Source organism: Apiospora kogelbergensis (genome assembly GCF_038363985.1).
Source record: "Apiospora kogelbergensis strain CBS 113332 chromosome Unknown utg000012l_segment0_segment0, whole genome shotgun sequence".
NCBI classification, from domain to species: Eukaryota; Fungi; Ascomycota; class Sordariomycetes; order Amphisphaeriales; family Apiosporaceae; genus Apiospora; species Apiospora kogelbergensis.
In genome coordinates, this window is record NW_027117429.1 from 869,679 (window position 1) to 889,326 (window position 19,648).

The 19,648-nt window shown below is 51.9% G+C and overlaps 8 protein-coding genes across 8 annotated transcripts; 5 read left to right on the top strand and 3 right to left on the bottom strand.

Moving 5' to 3' along the window:
- Window positions 1-1,741: 1,741 nt before the first annotated feature.
- PG998_014679 (uncharacterized protein) lies at window positions 1,742-3,140 on the top strand (the record flags this gene model as incomplete). Its single annotated transcript, XM_066881495.1, has 3 exons — window positions 1,742-1,762; window positions 1,830-2,818; window positions 3,041-3,140. 3 exons carry the CDS (start codon window positions 1,742-1,744, stop codon window positions 3,138-3,140), a joined length of 1,110 nt encoding a protein of 369 aa, XP_066723626.1.
- A 936-nt stretch (window positions 3,141-4,076) lies between these two features.
- On the bottom strand, window positions 4,077-4,649 carry PG998_014680 (uncharacterized protein; the record flags this gene model as incomplete). Its single annotated transcript, XM_066881496.1, has 2 exons — window positions 4,077-4,265; window positions 4,320-4,649. The coding sequence occupies 2 exons, from the start codon at window positions 4,647-4,649 to the stop codon at window positions 4,077-4,079; spliced, it is 519 nt and encodes a 172-aa protein (XP_066723627.1).
- Window positions 4,650-4,713: 64 nt separating this feature from the next.
- Window positions 4,714-5,823, top strand: PG998_014681 (restless-like transposase; the record flags this gene model as incomplete). Its single annotated transcript, XM_066881497.1, has 2 exons — window positions 4,714-4,923; window positions 5,071-5,823. The coding sequence occupies 2 exons, from the start codon at window positions 4,714-4,716 to the stop codon at window positions 5,821-5,823; spliced, it is 963 nt and encodes a 320-aa protein (XP_066723628.1).
- Window positions 5,824-6,582: 759 nt separating this feature from the next.
- Window positions 6,583-7,115, bottom strand: PG998_014682 (uncharacterized protein; the record flags this gene model as incomplete). Its single annotated transcript, XM_066881498.1, has 2 exons — window positions 6,583-6,787; window positions 6,868-7,115. The coding sequence occupies 2 exons, from the start codon at window positions 7,113-7,115 to the stop codon at window positions 6,583-6,585; spliced, it is 453 nt and encodes a 150-aa protein (XP_066723629.1).
- Window positions 7,116-9,082: 1,967 nt separating this feature from the next.
- On the top strand, window positions 9,083-11,046 carry PG998_014683 (HET-domain-containing protein; the record flags this gene model as incomplete). Its single annotated transcript, XM_066881499.1, has 3 exons — window positions 9,083-9,975; window positions 10,100-10,462; window positions 10,533-11,046. 3 exons carry the CDS (start codon window positions 9,083-9,085, stop codon window positions 11,044-11,046), a joined length of 1,770 nt encoding a protein of 589 aa, XP_066723630.1.
- A 251-nt stretch (window positions 11,047-11,297) lies between these two features.
- Window positions 11,298-12,131, top strand: PG998_014684 (uncharacterized protein; the record flags this gene model as incomplete). Its single annotated transcript, XM_066881500.1, has 1 exon — window positions 11,298-12,131. One exon carries the CDS (start codon window positions 11,298-11,300, stop codon window positions 12,129-12,131), a length of 834 nt encoding a protein of 277 aa, XP_066723631.1.
- Window positions 12,132-12,217: 86 nt separating this feature from the next.
- PG998_014685 (uncharacterized protein) lies at window positions 12,218-12,934 on the top strand (the record flags this gene model as incomplete). Its single annotated transcript, XM_066881501.1, has 1 exon — window positions 12,218-12,934. One exon carries the CDS (start codon window positions 12,218-12,220, stop codon window positions 12,932-12,934), a length of 717 nt encoding a protein of 238 aa, XP_066723632.1.
- Window positions 12,935-18,170: 5,236 nt separating this feature from the next.
- Window positions 18,171-18,522, bottom strand: PG998_014686 (uncharacterized protein; the record flags this gene model as incomplete). The annotated part of the gene is made up of 2 exons (XM_066881502.1): window positions 18,171-18,490; window positions 18,513-18,522. 2 exons carry the CDS (start codon window positions 18,520-18,522, stop codon window positions 18,171-18,173), a joined length of 330 nt encoding a protein of 109 aa, XP_066723633.1.
- Window positions 18,523-19,648: the final 1,126 nt, after the last annotated feature.

The following is a 19,648-nucleotide window of genomic DNA, read 5'->3' on the forward strand; positions in this document are numbered from 1 at the left end:
CAGTCCTTACGACATACTCCCAGCGGACCACAGGCGCAAGTTGCAGCGGGACACCCTGGCGAAGAGGATGGTGGGAATGCTGGACGACCTTCGGGCTGGCCTTAGTGGTATCCAGCTTGGGTGGTTTGTTAGCTACGGAGTACGGGCCTGCTTCCTATGCGTAAGACTGTACTGTCCTTCCTTGATTGCAAGCTGCACATCAACGCGGTTAGGGACCTGGCCCGCTAGGCCCGCTGGAGCGCAATAGCTGCTCTTCTGGTTGAGTAAGATTTTGAATACATTTTCTTGTTAATGTGCAGCTACATACAATATATAGCTATGAAAGACCTTAAGACAAGCGTGTGGCAATAATAAGGGCGGGCGTCCTATAAGAATCGAGTTCACTATGATCAATAGTTATTTCTGGGTGTATATTGGCGGCGTTGATCTTAGTCTCTCTTTGCCTTCCGATTGGTTCTCGCACACAGAGTGATCCGGCTACAGCTTCTATGAACCTTAGTACAGCCAGGCTAGGGGCATGAATAGTTCAGTGGCCCAATCCTCCGTCCAAGACCGGCTTCGGCGAAGCGCAATCAGAATGTGGAAGGACATCCATGCCCTCCCAACGACCAACCCGCTTCGCAGCAGCACAGCGCGGATACGGAAGTTCCGGAGATACCATCGATCGCCATTCTATCAAGTAGTGGACCTGCTAGAAGTCATCCCCATGGAAGAGCTGGAAACCATCGAATCGTTCGCACTAGCCCCGTGGGAGAGCCGGATAAGGACGTTCGCGGATGAGTCGGAAGCGGAATCTAACGTCAGGCGTACAGACTGGGCGGTGCGCATTGCGGTGAGTAGCTCGACTAGGAACGGCCTGGTGGGCTTTGGAGCAGGCATCGAAATACGGAAACACTCGGTGAAAGGACAGAGCAGAACTCGTACAAGGGAGAGCTAGCCGCCATAGCCGACACCCTACGTTCGTTGCCGAAGCTCCGGTACCGCAACATCCTGCTCGTGACGAGGAACAGAGCAGCGGCCCTCACACTGGGGAAGCCACGTCAACAGTCGGGGCAACGGCACAGCGGTGAAGCCTACAAGGCCATTTCGAGCCTGCGAAGGGAAGGAAACAACATCGTCGTCGCCTGGCTACCGGCGCATGAAGAGGATGAACTGATGGATCGAGCGAAGAAGGAAGCGAAGACCACGACACGGCTAGGTGCCGAACCAGAGACCAAGATGCCGGGAGCCAAATCGACAACACTGAATCTTGTATGGGTGAAACGGAGCACTTCAATAAATCTGCCGGAACGCATCGGGAAACACTCCAAACGGGTCTATACTGCTCTACCAGGGAAACACACGAGGCAGCTGTACGACAGACTTTCGTGGAAAGAAGCCAGCGTGCTAGCCCAGCTCCGAACAGGGAAAGCTAGGTTGAACGAATATCTGTATCAGATCAAAGCGGCACCGACCGACCAGTGCGACTGCGGATGCGCGAGAGAGACGGTGGAACACTTCCTCTTCCGGTGCAGCAAATGGACAACCTATCGAACAGAGATGTTACAGTGTACAGACAGCCACAGGAGCAACTTGTCCTTTTTCTTGGGTGGCAAGTCACCATCGGACGGCAGGTTCTGGTGTCTGGACATGGAGGCCGTCCGAGCAACGATACGATTTGCCATTGCCACGGGCCAACCGGACGCATACCCATCAACCCAAAGGGGCACCCCCTAGGGTTCTGTAGCAACCGATTTCACTAATGAGGATATCGGATCTAACTGTAAGTGGCTTAGGTATGGCCTTTATTGGAACTCTAGTAGGAAATAATATTAGCAACCTGTTTTTAGGATCCTGTTGACTTCCTAACAGCAATTATTACTATCACGGCCACCACCACGATCACCATCGTGATGGAATCGTTCATCCAAGCGGAATCTGCCATCCCCATTACCAACGATCAGCACCATGCCGAGTTATTTGAACGCTTCCGGGACTGGACCTTTGCCGAACGCGTTCGTGAAGTAACTTCTTGGATCTGGGACTTTGGATTCGATATTCAGCGTATTGTCAACCGAGATACAACCGAACGCCGATGGATTTGCAAGCTCTGTATTACCCAAAGGAGGCCGAATATCAAGCCAATAACCGACTCTTGCCTTCAAAACGCAGCCGGCCATTTGTATACCAATCACCGGATTCTGGTGCCAGATGGGAAGACGAAATCCCGTGAAGAAAAGCTATCCAGCGGTACATCGAATCGCGCACGATCAATTGCTTATTTCATGAATTTGAACCCCGAGAGGCCCTCAGAACAGGCCGCGATTAACAAGGCGATCCAATCCTTCGACCGAAAGCGATTCCAGCGGCTATTGGTTGAGTGGATAGTAAAGGAAAATCTGCCCTTCTCGATTGCTGAACACGAAGGGTTGCGTGCCCTATTCGAATATTTGAACCCCCAAATCGCGATCCAACAAGCCAACCTCACACGAACAATGATTAAGATCAAGATCTTAAACGAGTTTAACCGACATCAAGATACAGTAATCGCAACGTTACAGTCGGCGCCCGGTTTAATTCATTATGCCTTCGATGGATGGCGATCTGGCAACCGCAGGAATGTATTCGGGATCTGCTGCTTTTTCCGTGATTCCACGAGCAACCAACCGCGGAAGATAGTCCTTGGCTTACCTGAACTTCCTGGTAGACATACAGGTATAAAAATTGGCCAGGTCGTTGTCGATTTGATCGAAGAGTTTGGAGTCGGTGATAAAACAGGTTATTTTGTGATGGACAAAGCCGCAAATAACGATACTGCGATGGATTTTATCGGCCATAAGTATGGCTTCGATGGAAGAGGCCGTCGGGGACGTTGTTTGGGCATATACTGAATCTCTCCGCCAAGTTAACGTAGATGTCACCCATCTCGCGCATGCAACCATCTCGCGCACTTCGTGGCACCTTCGCGACCAATTAATCAATTTCTCAGCCATAACGCCTTAAATCAATTGAAACTATTCGGGATCCAAATCTTCAGAGGTTTTTCTATCCATTTTACAAGTGCGCGCATTATGGCCGGTCTTTCCGCAGGTGCGGCAGTGTCTTTCGCGCGGTTGAGCCCTCCTCGTGCGACTGCTGCTCGCACGCATTTCCTCTCCTAACTGCGTATTTACGTCTTTTTGATCTAAAAGGTCCTGTGCATCACCGATAGCCAGTATTCCTCTAAGCTTTATACGTGTTTTCTTTGCCCTGCGACGTTTGGCGAGGCCGCTATTCGCCTCTCGAAGGGCCCGGTTCTCAGCCTTTAAGAGGGTGTTCTCATGTATTATCGCCCTCGCACCCTTCGAAAGCTGGTTAATTGCTGATAAAATCGGTGTTGGAGAGCTCCCCTGGTGACGGCTGACTCGATTTCTGATATAATCAGTCTGTGAAGTCGCTTCGGTTAGGTTGTGTGGCGTCTGAGAGGTCCAAAAGATGTTCGCTGCCGGGAGGCTCCCGGTCGGTGAAGGCGTCGATAACTTCACATCCAGCGTAGACATGACTCTGTCCGGATTTAGAGGGACTAAGCCGGCCCCGCGGAATCCAGCCTGAACATTTTCGGTTGTAAAAACCTTTGAAAATGCGGCCTGGAAGGCGATAAGGAACTCGGCTTTTGTAATATGGTTAACGAGTAACTTTATAAACCCTTCGATTTCGCGACCGTACGCCCGCTTTAATGGACCAAAACACCCAACGTCAAGTGGCTGGAGTAGATGCGACGAGTGCGGGGGCATAGAGACCGTAATGATATTCTTCTCTTTGCAGTATGCCTCGAACGCGGCCGAAACGTGGCTCTCATGGCCGTCGATCACTAACATTCGATGTCGGCCTCTCGTGCGTGTAGTAGTGTGTTTCTCGAAATGCCGAATCCAGTCCAGGCCTGTCTCATTGTTCTTCCATCCGTTCTCGGTAGGTTTAATTACCCAGTCGCGTGGCAGGGCGCTATCGGAGTACCAGTTCGCGAGGTGGTAGACGCCCTTTACTACTATAAACGGCGGGACGCACCAGCCGTCCGTACATACGCCCTGGATTACGGTAACCCATTCGCGGTTCCCAGGCTAGACCTTCTTCCGTCTGCCGCTGCGATCAGCGCCAGTTATAACCATCGAGGACTTAATCTGGCCCATCATAAAGCCGGTCTCGTCGAAGTTGTAGATGTCCTCATCCTGGATGCCGTACTTGGCCTTTATGTTCTGGAAAAGACCGAACCAACCGGCGATCTTTTCAGGATCCTCGCAAAGGGCTCTCTGGTAGTCTTAAGCACGCGAAAGACGCGTCTTTAGTTGTGGTTGGCGCTTAACGAAGTTCGAAGCCCAGCGCGTCCCGACGCGTGACGCGTCGCGCTCCTTGGTGATAATATTCGCCATATCTTCCACATCGTGAAGCCGGGGCGAAAACCCTCGCGAATCCAAGTTAAGAATGTACTTCGTAATAGCCTCCTCTTCTAGTTCAGTCAAACGAGAGGATTTGCTGCGTTGTTCGGCTTTGGCGCATTTCCCGCGCATTCTATCACGTAGGGTTGATTCGGGGACATTAAAGATCTTTCCGGCGGCTCGGCGACTAAGATGAGGATCTTTTTGAAGAGATTGGATAGCAAGAATGATCTGACTTTCTTTAGAAGGGTCTCCCATTTTTATTCGTGGATGTGTATTGTCTTGAAGTTAGAGCGGCGCGTTTTAGCCGGAAGTGCGCGAGATGGGTGCGTGCGCGAGATGGGTGACATTTACGTTATTGCTATTTGGCAACGAACAACAATCCGTTAACTCCTTCGTTAAAACCCCCGACCAACTTACCGAGACCGAGTATGATCTCTGGCGCAAAGAAGGCCCCGTTGGCAAGCTGCGGATATTGGTTATCGCCATCGATTCGAGTGATCGGTTGACCGATCTATTCGCTAGACTACAAGTAAACGATAGTAGTACCGCCCAAACCGTATGCGACCGATCAAAGAAGCCCTTACATGTAGTGAAGGATAACCAAACGCGTTGGCTTGGATCGTTGTATATGATACGGCGCGCCCTTCAATTACGTCCATACTTTGACCTATTAAAGGTTAGCTACCAACGCGAATGGGAAGCAGAGAATAGAAGTAGGGCCCTGGGCAATAACAGTCTTCGTCGATCAGCCAAGTTACCTGCCTTCCTGGAAGAAAGGAATTGGCTGACGCCTAACGACTGGGCTGTTATCGAACACTTGGAACGTATCCTTACCGATTACGAGCATACACTTCTACGACTCGAAGGTGACGGCCAAATCCGTAGGCGAACAGGAGGGTTCGAGGGGTCGTACGGCAACATTTGGGATGTACTTCCAGCATTCGAGTTCCTCCTTGGTCGGTTGGAGTACTACAAAGCAGTAGCTAGCGATGTCCCTGATCCTATTCAGTTCAAAGTAGGTGTCAACGCGGCTTGGGATAAGCTGAACTATTATTACAGCAAGCTGGATGAGACGCCGATATACGACGCCGCTTTCGCCCTCCATCCTGCAAAGCGTTGGCAAGGCCTGGAGAAGATGTGGGAGTCGCAGAATATTAGCTGGATAACAGCCGCTAAAAAGATCGTCAAAGATGTATGGCTTGAACAATATCGGGGCAGGGCTATACGCCCTGATTCTCACTCACCAACACCGACGCCTGAACCGAGTTCAAAGCGCCGAAAAGTGAATAACTTTGAACGGTTCCTCAATTCGAACACTTCCAGTCCAGCGTCACCAACTGACCACTTCAATGGACTTGACGAATATGATATCTGGATGGCTGCTATCGATGAGGATGACCAATACGTCGAAGATCCTATCGCATATTGACATAGCCAACGTCGCCGTTATCCCCGACTCTTGCAGATGGCGTTGGACTTGGTCACAATTCAGGCCATGTCCGCTGAGCGTGAACGCTTGTTTTCTGCCGCTGGAAACCTGCTTGATCACTCGCGGAGTAGTTTGGATATCAAGCTCGTTGGTATATGTATGGCACTACGATCTTGGTTGCGGGCTGGTATATTGAAGGATGCGGTCGACCCGATATTACTATCTATGTCAGAAGAGGTGGAAAATAACCTGTTAAACGGGTTAACAGAAGAAGAACAAAAAGAACGTGCTACAAGATGGCTAAGGGGTATAGCCTCGACGCGCCCATCAACGGCAGGAAGTGCGGGAAACCAGTCTGAATAGCCTCACTTTTACCTCTTTGGGATACACCATAAATCCACTGATGTACGTCAACCACACCAGTGCTTATATTATTACACCACACCAGCGTTTTGCTGACAAATAAGTACATACACTACACCAAGACGTTTAGTTTGCGTTGGTGTGGTTGTTTCCACCCTTGCAATATAACTACGGGCATGGTAGTAATTCTGGGCGCCAACTGATGAAGTGGTGGTACCAGGAGCGTGTTGCATCCGCTCACTTCTTAGCCCATGGTTCTCCTGTTATCCTTAGGTTGCCCAGTATACTTATTTTGTAGAGTCTGCAACGAGGTGGGATCTCCATTCCAGATCGAGCTCTTAAAAGGTTGATCCGAGCTTACGCCATACCCTTGATTACCTATCACAGTTCCCCTATTTACACGTTACCACATGTGTTCACGTAGTTGATGGTAGTAAGGCAATCGCCGCCCCAGTGCTTAGAGCCACAAATTCCGCAGCCGTTTTGACGGATATCTTGGTAATCCCACCATATCTGGTTGCCTGACCGCTCGCAATGGGCGCCACCCTGGATAAAGACGCCGCACGTGGCAGCACATGCGCCTGTCATGGACTTGCCACTCCTATATCTATATTAGCTTCTTAACCGTCCTTCCACCCTCATTTCTAGATTCATAATTGCGGAATGGATATTCCTACTGACCCCGGGGCACCGTATAGGACCTCATCGGTGCGCTTGATACGGAGGTTGACAGTCTCGTCACAGAATTTGACAGGAATGGTTCTGCAGACACTGCTACCTTTGCAGTCAAAGGTGTCACGGGCTTCGATAATGGATGTAGCGTTTCCCAGGTCGGTATCCTCCACGTATCTGTCTCGGACTACAGAAATAGCGGATACGCCATACGTACGCACGATGGCCACCGAGGCAACGATTTTGATGAAGCGCATGATGCCTGTTTCGGCAGTAGGTTGTAGTGGTTAGGAAATTGATGTGGAAGGAGAAAAAATGTACCTGTGTCTGGAGTTCTTCAAGTATAAAAACACAGAGACTCTTATATACGCATGGCGGTGGCGATGAGACTGGTTCGAGTCTAGAATGTCCCAATGCTAACCGAGGTAGCTGGCACTCACATGTCATTAGTTTGAACAAACAATTTCATGAAAGAAATTGATCCTACGCCAAACCCTTGTGGTCGCCATTCCAAGATCCTCCTTGATGGCACCGGATGTCTAGCTCAGCGACTAGTTACAGCATGTATTAGGATGTAAGCACTAGGACTAACTACACTTGGTGTCATGACAATATCCAACTGCCTTGAACTACTCGTGCCACGCCCCGCTTATCTCGATATCGTCAGCTCGACCAACCTAAAGTGGGTGCTGATCATCTAAAAGGCCGAGTTTTTCACCTACAATACCAAACCACAATGTTTTCGGCCCACGACAATATTCTGCAGTATTTCAAAGCTTCATTCAATCGACGACACGGTCGCCTACGCCAATTCTGGGGCCAAACATCCAGCAATTGCGTGTCAATTCGGCGTTCCAGTACTATCACCATGCCACTCTGTAGATTGGGAATCTTGCAGTTACCGCCCCGAGCCGAGGGATCAAAACTCCAATTATGATGAGGTCCCCAAAGATTCATTTGGTCATCCGAAGCGAAGGATCGAACCCTGGTACTGACGAGATCCATATGGTCTCATTTGGGAATTCCTTCCTATTCCCTTAGTAAAAAGGCAGCACTTTGGTGTCTAAGGGATAGTAATAGTGTATGGTAGAGGCGTAAAAGATGGGGGTTGCGCTAATAGCAATGGCCCCCTTCTTCTCCATCTTCTGGCCACTGTACAAAGTACAATGACAACCGGGCCGCTGTACCAGAGGGTACTCCGCCACGCAGTTGGCATCGGATACGACCTTGGCGCTGGGCAGCAACGCAGGAGGATCCATCCGGACTGGGTATCAAAGTAAGAAGACAAGGGTACTCAGTACTTAGTATAATGTGGTTTACCATTCAGCCGGACATTCCCGACAGTTCTACTCAGATATCTCAGCCATAACACTTTCGATCAATTTAAATCAATCGCTATTTATCTTGCTACCTAATTCTATATGGATTCCACAAGTCCGCGCACTGTCTGACCACAAATGCCACAGCGCCTGTCGCCTTCGCTTTCGACGGACCTCCATTTTCACCTTCATCGGTCGCTAGACGCTTAGCCTTTGCCTTCTCGTCCTGTATCTTTTGGGATTCGTCAATAGTAAGGGCCTCTCCAAGCTTTACTCGTTGGTCAATCACCGGCTTCGCATCAACCTGGTGGGCGACGAATGTAAGTAGCGAATCCTGCTGCGGTCCGACCCGGCTTGTGGCAGTCGATAACAGCCATAAGTGGCCTGTGGACGCCAAAAAACCACAAAACACGCAACGACTCGACGAGGATTATCATTACATAACGAAACGACTAAGACTAAGGCTGTCTATACCCTCCTCTGTGTTGAGTAAGCTCTCACCAGGGCTACGCCTGTCTTCATGTCTGCCATAGCTAGGTAGTTGCATATGGACAATTAACTTGATTCTCCAAAAAAAAAAAAAAAAAAAAAAAAAAAGCCAAGGCTCGCGAAGGAAGCTCAGAGAAGGAAAGCCTAGATGTTCCCTGTCCAGAAACATAAATAGTACCAAGCTATGACATGTAGATCTCATACATGAGGGTGTGGGTATTTCCTAAGAGGCTGACAGCTTGACCCCACTAATGCCGAGAAGAGAACGAAAAGTACTACCAGCCCGTACATCCGCGCAATGATCTTTGCGTAATCTAGTCTTTTCTTCACTCTTTCCATCCACGAGAAAGGCTCCGAGGGCACTCGCCTCCAACCCACAATCCAGCGGTGCCAGTCAGACATCGCATATCGAAAGGATGGCGCAGTTTACCTACCAACCACTTGACGCAACCGGACGGCAAATACGATTACTGGATCTTCTTCCAAGTTCGGGTGCTGTCCGGTGTCGCCTCCGCCATGCTTCTCTCGACGCACCTGAGCGATACGAATCTCTGTCATATTCCTGGGGGTCGCCGGAGATGACTGTCAAGATTCTTGTCAATGGCCTTGGCTTCCTCGTTACCCCTAACCTTCATACCGCACTGCAACATCTCAGAGAGGACAGCACAGGGCGGCTCAGGACGCTGTGGGTCGACGCTATCTGCATCAACCAGAGTGACATGGCCGAAAAAGAAGTTCAAGTGCCCCTCATGCGAGACATATACATGTCATGCCAACGGACCGTCATCTGGCTGGGCCGACATGACCTCTTCACCAAGACTGCATTGGAGGCGGTGGAATTCATGGCGTCTCGCTCCGGCGAAGAGGAGAGGCTCAACTTCTACGAATGGAGGATGGTCCGCCGCGGCGGGCTAAAGAGCGGCGCGTTGGGGCATATCCGGTACATTGCTGATGCGCTGCACTCGGCCGCCGCATTCAATGCGCTGTTTGGACGACCCTGGTTCACACGCATCTGGGTTGTGCAGGAGCTGGCGCTGAGTCCCCAGGCCGTTGCCATCTGCGGCCAGTACCAGATCGACTGGGATCTTATCAGCAGGGCGCACGGGAGATCAAAGACAAACTTCGAGGTCCCAAACCACTTGGGAACGTTACTACGGTTTCGAGACTGGCCCGCAAATGTCCCAGACGACCTGATGTCACATATGTTAATGGCGTGGCACAAAGGGAGTCAGAACGCCAAGGACAAGATATATGGACTCATGGGACTCCAGACAAGTCACGGCGCGGATATCCAGATCAGGGTCGACTAGTACGAAGTTTCGCTATTGAGCTTTGGTCATGTGCACACACCCTCCTTTCACAACTAACCAAACTTACGAGCTCTCTCCTACTACTCAGCCTCATTATTCATAGCGACTAACTTTGAGAAATAGTGTAGCAAGCGACAGCGAAGTCTTCACTCGGTTCACGAAAACCTACCTCAAGATCACAGGCAACCTGCAAGTTCTCACAATTTGTAGAGGCTGCAAAGCCGTAACAGCAGCCGCTGAAGATGTACTTTCGTGGGCAATTGACCCCGTGTACGACAAGAACAGAGAGCCTCTGCCGGACCAACTGATCGGCTGGTCCTTCGAAAGCTGGCATCGGTACCCACGGGGGTTCAGTGCCGGCGGCGAGAGTAAAACTTGCAGGCCATCCTTCGACGGAAATCTACTGGGCCTCCAGGCTATCCAGCTGGATACCGTAACGGGGGTCAGCTTCGTCAATACACCGGCCTCGGCGGGGATAGGCGATTCGTATGTCAGGGGGCATCATTAATTCCATCGCCAGCGCCGTTACCTTTGGCCGTTTCTACTTGGACGCCAGAAATCTGTGCTTGGGCGCTGGTAGCGCAAGCGCTATGTATGGTCCGACGAAACAGAAGAAGATGGACGCATTTTGGCAGATACTCCGCGGCCGGGATCCGACGTGCGAGGAGGAGAGGGCGAGGAAAGAAAGCAAAGATGTCGACGGTGTCTTGATCGGCCTCGCTAGACCAGTAGCGATGGGAACGTACGTGGCCTTACCCATCCTGACCGCGGCCTATATCTACATGCTGATCATGAGTGGGATACTGGGGTTCACTTCGTACATAGAATTCTTTGGGCGGATCGGCATTACGAAGCAGAGACGATTGATCACGACGAAAGACGGCTACATGGGACTTGCACCCCGGGACACCAGGGTTGGAGACAGAATCCTCATACTGCAAGGATACTGCGCACCAATTGTGGCCAGGCCTGGCCAGCGTTGGAGGGTTGTCGGTGATGCTTATATCCATGGAATTATGGAGGGGGAGGCCTTTGACGAAACAATATGTAGACTTTTATGGTTCGAATAATAGGCCGCGGATTAGAAGTAGGGGGCGTAGCTATTTAGAAACAGTCTGGTGTTCAGCCAACGCCTTTGCAATCAGACCAATCCTATCCGTCACAAGCAGATCCACCCCTGCTTTGAAGTATAGTGCCGGGATGTCGCATTTTTACCACCAGCCATGTAGGAAGCCGGGCCAAGTTCATGCAAGAAAGGAATAAAGATGGCACTGTGTTAATTCATGAGTTTGTTACGAAGAGTAAGGAAGATTCCTAAGTTATGGGATTTTCAAATCACGGCGATCACAACCTTTGGCATTTGGCTTCATCCGGAAAAGAATCTGCGTTGGATCCCTGGGGAGTGCCTGTAACACCCCAGAAGGACCCTCTCATGTCGTTGCCACGTCTGAGACTGACACGTCTCTTTCCTCACGGCTGCGCGGTATTTATTACCCCGAGCTTTGCCGTCTCTGAGCCTGCAGAGCTCTGTAGGCTGCTGAGCTGGTTCAAGGAAGATAGCCGAGTCGCACCATATGTTCTTGTAGGTTGTGCGGCTTCCCCCGAGTATCTACGGGGGCTGGTCTTGGACAAAGCTCAAGAAGCAGACCAGCTCAAGCGCACTCAGTCGAGCAATTTATGTCTCAACAGGGAGCTGGCCGCCGGAGGATTGTCGCGAGATCTCCAAGACCGGTTGCACGCCTGGGAGCTGGTTTGTGAGATCGTCCACGCGAGCAAGGGTGACGGGTACGACTTGGAAGAGGCTCCGGAGGAAATCCGCAAGGCAGTATGGGCCAGTGAATGTATCGACCCCAACGATGAACAAAGTCTCGTCAACTGGTTCGGCTGGTGGTCAACCACGCGCCTGACCAGCTATAGAATATTCTACGTTATCGGGTCCAGGGCTCGAGGCAATGTCAAAGCTCGCAAGATGGTCCGTATTCCGAACTATGCCACGCACGTAACCGGGGATCCCGACATGGCCTTCGCTCGATTCCTTCAGAATCAACAGAACCTGTCGGCTGGCACTGCAAACTCGACCGAATCTTCAACTATTCGACAACACCCTACGTCTTTCAAAGCACAATTTTTCCCAGCGACCGAGCAGCTGATCTGAAAGCCTGGCTCTCGAATCTGATTCACTCTCAACACCATGGATGGCTCAGGGTCCACATCGACCCGGTTTCATGGCGAGACGTGCAAATGGCGGACAGCTTTGGAGACCCGACGTGCGGGTACGCCACCTTTACGAATTGGTTCTACTCGATACTCAAATTTTACAAGAGCGTCAATACTCTGGTGGGTCTATTCTATACGGTAGATACCGATTGGACCGACTCGACGCAAACAGCAAATGCCGGTCGGCATCCGTGGATCACGATATATCGGCCTGTGAGCCCTCATCACTTTGAGAAGGGGTACAAGGAGATGGAGCTCTTCCTCTGGGATTGCGACTTTGCTAGACGATCAGGTGGGTCATCCCTCCGAAGCCCTCCTCCCCTCCTTCCTATGCAAAGGCGGTTAATCGAATTCGTACGAGAGGAAGCTCCCAAACGATTTGCCGAGCACTCTCTTAGCAAAGTCTGGATTGGCGATTTCCCGATTCCACCCACGCCGGAGCCGTCCTATCCCATTGATGTCACCTGTCAAGCAGTTGAAAGTTTTCTCAGGCATTCATATGAATTGCTTACCCCCTTTTCCGTGCAGTTGAAAGAAAGAGGCTGGAAACTCGTGGAGGATGGTTTGCATAATCCGTGGACGGGGGAGGCGGATGCGTTCCCCAAGGCTGTGGGTGATATGGAGCTTCCGGAGGTGACAATCACCCACGCGCCGCAGGAGACCACCAGGGAAAGACGCAATGCCGCAACCAGCTCTACGACGACGCGTTTCAGGCGCGCAAGGTCGATCATCGAAGCCTGACCCTGGACTACCAGTACCAACCGACGTTGGAGTGGTACCATAACCTCAAGGAGGAGGGTCGCAGCTACAACTACGTAAACGTTGACAGTTGAGACAAGGCACTGGACAATCTCATGGGAAGGCGGTCCTAGAATGTTGTTGGTCTGTCAGTTCGGTCCTGAAGAACATTGCAATGACAGACAAGAGGGCAGTTTGAGGAGATTCATGAGTAGAAGGATGGATGTGACTTGTAAAAGTTTGGTACACACACACAGTTTATTAACGCCCGGGCGGCGAAGCCGAAAGGGCAACTAGCGCTAATCTACGGTACATTCTTGAATCGCTTACTTGTCACCTAAAGCCCATGCATGCTCCATTTTCAGTTGGTCACTCCATTTCCGTCAGCACGTTCCTGTTTAGGATCCCGTGTTAGTAGCATTTCCTGCCAGGCCAGCTTGAAGGCCCTTCTCCAAGTGTCCAGCATCCTATCCTCGGCAGCTGAAGCGGCGCCTGCAGTCTGAGGCACGGGTTGTTAGTAGTGGTCGCGTTAGTGAGAAGACTGGTTCCTATCCAGCCGACCTGTCGCCATGGCAAATCGTATCGTCGCTCGTACGGCCTCCATGTCTAGGGCCCAGAATTCATTGTCTGAGGGTGACTTGCCACCCAAGTAAAAGGACAAGTTGCTCCTGTGGGTGTCTGTGCACTGTAGCATCTCTGTTCGGTATGTTGTCCATTTGTTGCATCGGAAGAGGAAGTGTTCCACCGTTTCTCTCGCTCGTCCGCATTCGCACTGGTCTGTGGGTGTCGCTTTGATCTGGTAGAGGTATTCATTCAACCTCGCTTTCCCTGTTCGGAGCTGGGCAAGGACGCTGGCTTCTTTCCACGAAAGTCCGTTGTACAGCTGCCTCGTATGTTTCCCTGGTAGAGCAGTATCGACTCGTTTGGAGTGTTTCCCGACGCGTTCCGGCAGATTTATTTGAGCACTCCGTTTGGCCCATGCAAGATTCAGTGTTGTCGATTTTGCTCCTGGCATCTTGGTCCCTGGTTCGGCACCTAGCCGTGTCGTGGTCTTCGCTTCCTTCTTCGCGCGATCCATTAGTTCGTCCTCTTCATGCGTTGGTAGCCAGGCGACGACGATGTTGTTTCCTTCCCTTCGCAGGCTCGAAATGGCCTTGTAGGCTTCACCGATGTGTCGTTGCCCAGACTGTTGACGTGGCTTCCTCAGTGTAAGGGCCGCTGCTTTGTTCCTCGTCACGAGCAGGATCTTGCGGTACCGGAGCTTCGGCAACGAACGTAGGGTGTCGGCTATAGCGGCTAGCTCTCCCGTGTACGGGTTCTGCTCTGTTCTTTCACCGAGTGTAATGGCGCAGGCCAAGTGCAGGCAGTCCCCTCGAATCGAATTCTGTATTTCGATGGCTGCACCAAAGCCCACTAGCCCGTTCCTGGCTGAGCTGCTCACCGCAATGCGCACCGCCCAGTCTGTACGCTCGACGCTAAAGTCCGCTTCCGACTCGTCCGCGATCGTCCTTATCCGGCTCTCCCACGGGGCTAGTGCGAACGGTTCGATGGTTTTCAGCTCTTCCATGGGTATGTCTTTTAGCAGGTCCGCTACTTGATAGAATGGCGATCGATGGTATCTCCGGAACTTCCGTATCCGCGCTGTGCTGCTGCGAAGAGGGTTTGTCGGTGGGAGGGTGTGGATGTCCGTCCACATTTTAATTGCCCTCCGCCAAAACCGGTCTTGGACCGCGGCAATGTGGGCCTCGGCTTCCGCCACGCTCGTAGCCACGGTCATGAATGTTCCCACAATCGCCTGAGCCCCTATCCTTTGGATGCGGTGGACGGGTTTCGCTGCCCTGTACCTGCACTCATGCATCCAGACGTTTGACGCGTAATCCACCACCGGCGCTACCGTCGCCGTGAAAAGCTGTCGCGCCGTGGCAGGGGAGAGCCCCTTGAGCCGTCTCAGCTCCAGGACGGCCTCCAGCCCTTTGGCCGCGGCTTCGGCAATGTGTTCCTTGTACTTGAGCTTCGTGTCCATGATAACCCCCAGGATCTTGACGTGTTCCATGGGCCGTACATCCCGTCCTTTGATGGTGAAGGGTGCCGGGTCGGCTTTGTACGGTTGGCGGGCGAAGTGAATGATGGCTGTCTTGTCCACTTCGAACGTCGCACCGCTCCTTCTTTCCCATGCGAGGGCGTCGTTGATGATGGCTTCTATCCCTTCGCGGTTGCTCTGCGCCGTTGGGCCTGTGACCCAGGCCGTAAAGTCGTCTACAAAGGCGACAGCGCCCCCGTAGCAGTCGATCCGCCGCTGTACCAGATCTGCATTAAAGAAGAGGAACAGGATCGGAGACAGGGGGGACCCTTGGGGCAGACCCGCCTGTGGTAGGCTACGGCTTTCGGACGTGTGTCCGTTCACCAGGATCGTCGCCGTACGACCTGAGCAGAAAGCGCTGATCCATCGGAGCAACTGATCCGGTATACCTCGAGCTTTCATCCTTTGGAGTAGCCTAACGTCGAACACCCCGTTGTACGCCCCTTTGACGTCGAAGCTCACGAGGCTGAGGACCCTCCGGCCACGCCAGGCAGCGTAGACCTGCTCTTGCAGGAGCATGAGTGCTTGCTCTGCTGACCGTCGTTTCCGTGCCCCAAAGTGGTTGGTTGGAAGGAGCCCAAACGTCTCGACTAAGTACGAGATCCTTTCGGCAATGACCGACTCCATCACCTTCCCGAGTGTTGATAGCAGCGAGATCGGCCTCCAGGCTTTCGCTATAGTATAGTCTTCTTTGCCCGGCTTTTTGAGCGGTATAATCTTCGCATGACGCCATTGGGTTGGTAGCTCTCCTTCCTCCAACGACGTACGGAACAGCGTGAGAACCCGTTGTTTGACCACCGGCCACACTTCTTTCCAGACAACTACCGGCAGGCCGTCCTCCCCCGGGTGCCTTCCAGGACTTGGCTACGAACAGTTGCCGCTCGATCTCTTCCATCGTGATCGCGCGCATCTCGATGGGCGCCCTCTGCGGGCGGTCCCCTTCGTCGGCAATCTCGTCCGGGAGCGGAGGAAAGAACTTGGTAAGCAGCTCCTCGGCCTGTTCCGCATGGTTGGAGGTGCTCGTCCCGTCCGCGCGAACGAGCTGGGGGACTTTCCCGAACGCCGTATCGTTACCCGCTTTGAGATACTTCGCTGCCTTCCAGATGTTGTCGTTGTCGGCGAGGAACTCGTTCCAGTGCTTCTTCTTTTGCTGCCGGATGGCCTCGTGGTACTGCTTTGCCGCACCCTTCGCCGTCGCTTCTAGGTCCTGTCTGGCGCAGCCTGCCCTTCTTTCGGTCCGAGCTCGATTCCTCCAGTAAGTATAAATGTGCCGGAGTTGCGTCAGATCCGTCGTCCATCATCGCTTCGCGTACGGCGATGGCTCGGCTTCAGGAGCCAGTGTATGTACGGCTTCCAGGACGACGTCCATCAGCCGGTCAGTCTGTTCTTGGACCGTGCCGCCCGTGGGCGTCGTAGCCAATGCCGTGGTAATCCGGGCGTTGATGTCCTTCCACGGGGCCGGCTCAGCAGTTCTAGCAACATCCACGGCGTCATCAGCCGGCTCTGGCTCTAAAGCCAGCTTGCGACTATGGCCCAAGGTTTTTGAAGAACGGCTGGGATCCTTTTTCCGGCTCCTGACGAGGACAGAAGCTGGGCCCCGTCTAGAGAAGGACGAGCCATCCTGGGAGTTGATCGATGCTCCGTAATCACTGTGGACACGTCTCATGTGGTCTCTTAAGTTCCAGTTGCGGGAGAATCCCTTTTCAAGCAGAAAGCGACTACAGTCTTCGTAAGTGCAAGCATAGGGATTGTCTCCATGGCCGTGCATGGCGTGGGCTTCACGCTCATGTCGAAGGAGACAGGCAGTCGAAGAGAAGCGGACGTTCTGGCACGAGTTAACCTTGCATCGGTATTTAAAAAGTACCGACTATACATTACGAAGCAGTATTCCGAAGAAGAGCTCCAGGAAGCCTTATATTGTATCGCAAATGGTACTCCAATTAAGCAGGCCGCTCGGGAATACGGTCTTCCTAAGTCAACGCTCCAGAACCGGCTTAAAGGTCAACACTCTCGATCCGAGGGTGCAGCAGATTTGCAAGGCTCAGTCCTAAGCAGGAGAAGCACTTATCGTCATGGATTATCGCTCAGCAGGCTCTAGCTGCGGCAAGGTAAGAAGTTGAGCATTGTTCAACCATTTCATTAGTTATGCTTTGCCACAAGAAAGTCCTAACTGGACTTATGACAGGAATGTCAGACTATCGGCTGGAACCAGAAAGGTCACAAAGAGGATTGCAAAAACCTGAAAGATCCTGATTTGAAGTCAATGTTTCGCTTTGACTGGGATCACTTTGATCATTGCGTAAATTTTCCGGTTTAGAAATGCCGCGGAAGTAACCTTGGACAACATTCGAACGACACCTGTATAGAGCAGGCTTCTAGATTGGGCAATTCTCGCTGGCGTCCGATCGACTCGAAGCTCATCGGTCAGTGGCAAGAGTTAAGAAGTTTAGTATTGCAGTTTTCATAAGTTCTTCGGACCTGATAGCAATCTGGTGGACATGGCGAAGCTGCTCCAGGAGTGGAAGCTGAAGTTCCGAACGCGGATTGGACGATTATACACGGAAAGGAGCAGGGTGGGGATCCGCAGGAAGTGCTGCCGGGGTCGAAGCCCAAAGCGACGGGACGAGAACAACACCCTGGAGTAGACAAGACTTGGACGCTCAGACCCGGGAGACGGCATCCTCAGCGACAGAGGGAACTCTGCGCACAGTGATGCTGCGGACTCTATGAAGCAGTCGCTTGACATGTCGTCTTTGCCGCCCGACAGCACCATCAAGAGATTAGACCAGGCCTGTGTGGCTATGCTGCGTGCCAACACCATTTAATAACTTGCACAAGAATGCCCGAGACCACATACCAGCCCGGATCTGAACAAACAAAGTACCAATTGCTATTTCCCTGCTCCCATCCCGCACTAAACAAGTTAACCATGACTCGTTCCAAGCCACAGTCTGCCATAGGCTCGACCAAGCTGGATTCATAAGGAATCGGTCGATATCGGCACCAGGTTAATGGGTAAGGATGACTCTGAAGCGGCAGTACTCGGTATAAAGTGCGATACGAATGTCAAGCCCGCAGTCAGACAAGTAGTTGTCAGGTCGTACGAGGCACATGTTATTAACGTGATCTGCAGGATTAACCCAGTCCTCTGAACACCAGCTACATACGTACCAGAGGCTCGTCCGCCGTACTCTGGCCTGAATAGCTTAGCATGTTGGCGCCAAAGGCGAGAACTCGAAGCATGTTGTGGGCAGCTATAAACGACCGCCGCTGCGACATATCTTGGGCACGGGCGCTGCCAGCGGTGTACTGCATTTGCACCGTGTGTCCACTGTCGCCAAAATTGCGGACTTCGAAAATGAGGAAGCCATGCTTCCTGGCTAAGGAGCCCAGCTTGGCGCTAGTGCCAGTTTGAGGATCATAGTCCCATCCAGCCAAGATATCATAGTGTGTCTTGAGGATAACGATCGAGGAGCCAACTTTATATAAAGCGGACCTTACATCTGCTCATCTTCGCCTTATGTGTTGATAGCCTCGGCGCTATATAATCAACTACTTAACTGTAGATGAACTTGCTAGTGGAGCTGTACTGGGGCCGCCATGCCGACCTGTGCCCTACTATGGCTGTCCTGGTACTTGCAGGAGCTAGTACGCCAATAGAACTATACGATATCTGTCGCGCCAAGAAAATATGCCGGATGCATTGAACCAAAGCCGATTGGCGGCCCCTAAATTAACGACACCATTAGGCATACAGGGGCGTCCACACCAATCGGATTTGGTAGGCAGACATAATGCGACTAGATACCGTGTTGATAGGCCTCTAGGAATGCAGGGGTACGACTAGTGCTTGGAATTGGACCTAGCTAGGCATTTTTAGTGACTGCGGAAATAATGCCCCCTTACCAGTTCAATGGGAATAACGACAAATGTGGTTTACAGATACCCGGATTATATCCGCCACGTCTGCTAAAGGCAACCACCTTCCGGGATCCGTCATACCCCTGGTCAAGAGTCAGATCGTCTGGAGAAAACGGGGACAGGATGGCCAACTCTCGGCCCGACACCTAGACCAAGCTCCTGGTAAAGCCTAACATATCCAAAAATTACTACTCGAGGTATCGAGAGGGCACAGCTGACAATAGACAGTAAAAATATCTGAGACAGCCCTGCTCTGTACCGTTGCCTAGTAAGCATTGGATCTTCAGTCTTCATTGGATCTTCAGTCTTCATTGGATCTTCAGTCTTTCTAGAGAACGTTTTGCAGGCAGCCCGACGAGAAAATCTAGAAATGATAGCTTTTACTACGGGTCAAGGTTCCTTCTTCTGGCAGCGTCTGGGGCATTATTGTTTGACTTGTGAGACTTTTGAAATGAGAAAAGTCCTGATGATGATGGTTCTGTGACCCGAGTCTGATCTAAGGATTACAATAGTGCCTGACTTGCTCCCCCTACGCCTTTCCCGCTCGCTTAGTCATTGAAAGCGTTACTAAAAGGCTTGCAATAGCTTGCGTCTTTAGATTTGCTTCTTTGGTGATAGCTAGGCCATTATTGGCTTACTGGCCATACCGAACCGAAAAAGTGAAGAAAACTACACCTTGCGAAGTAAAGCTGAAGAGGGAGGAGGGGGGCAGGGCC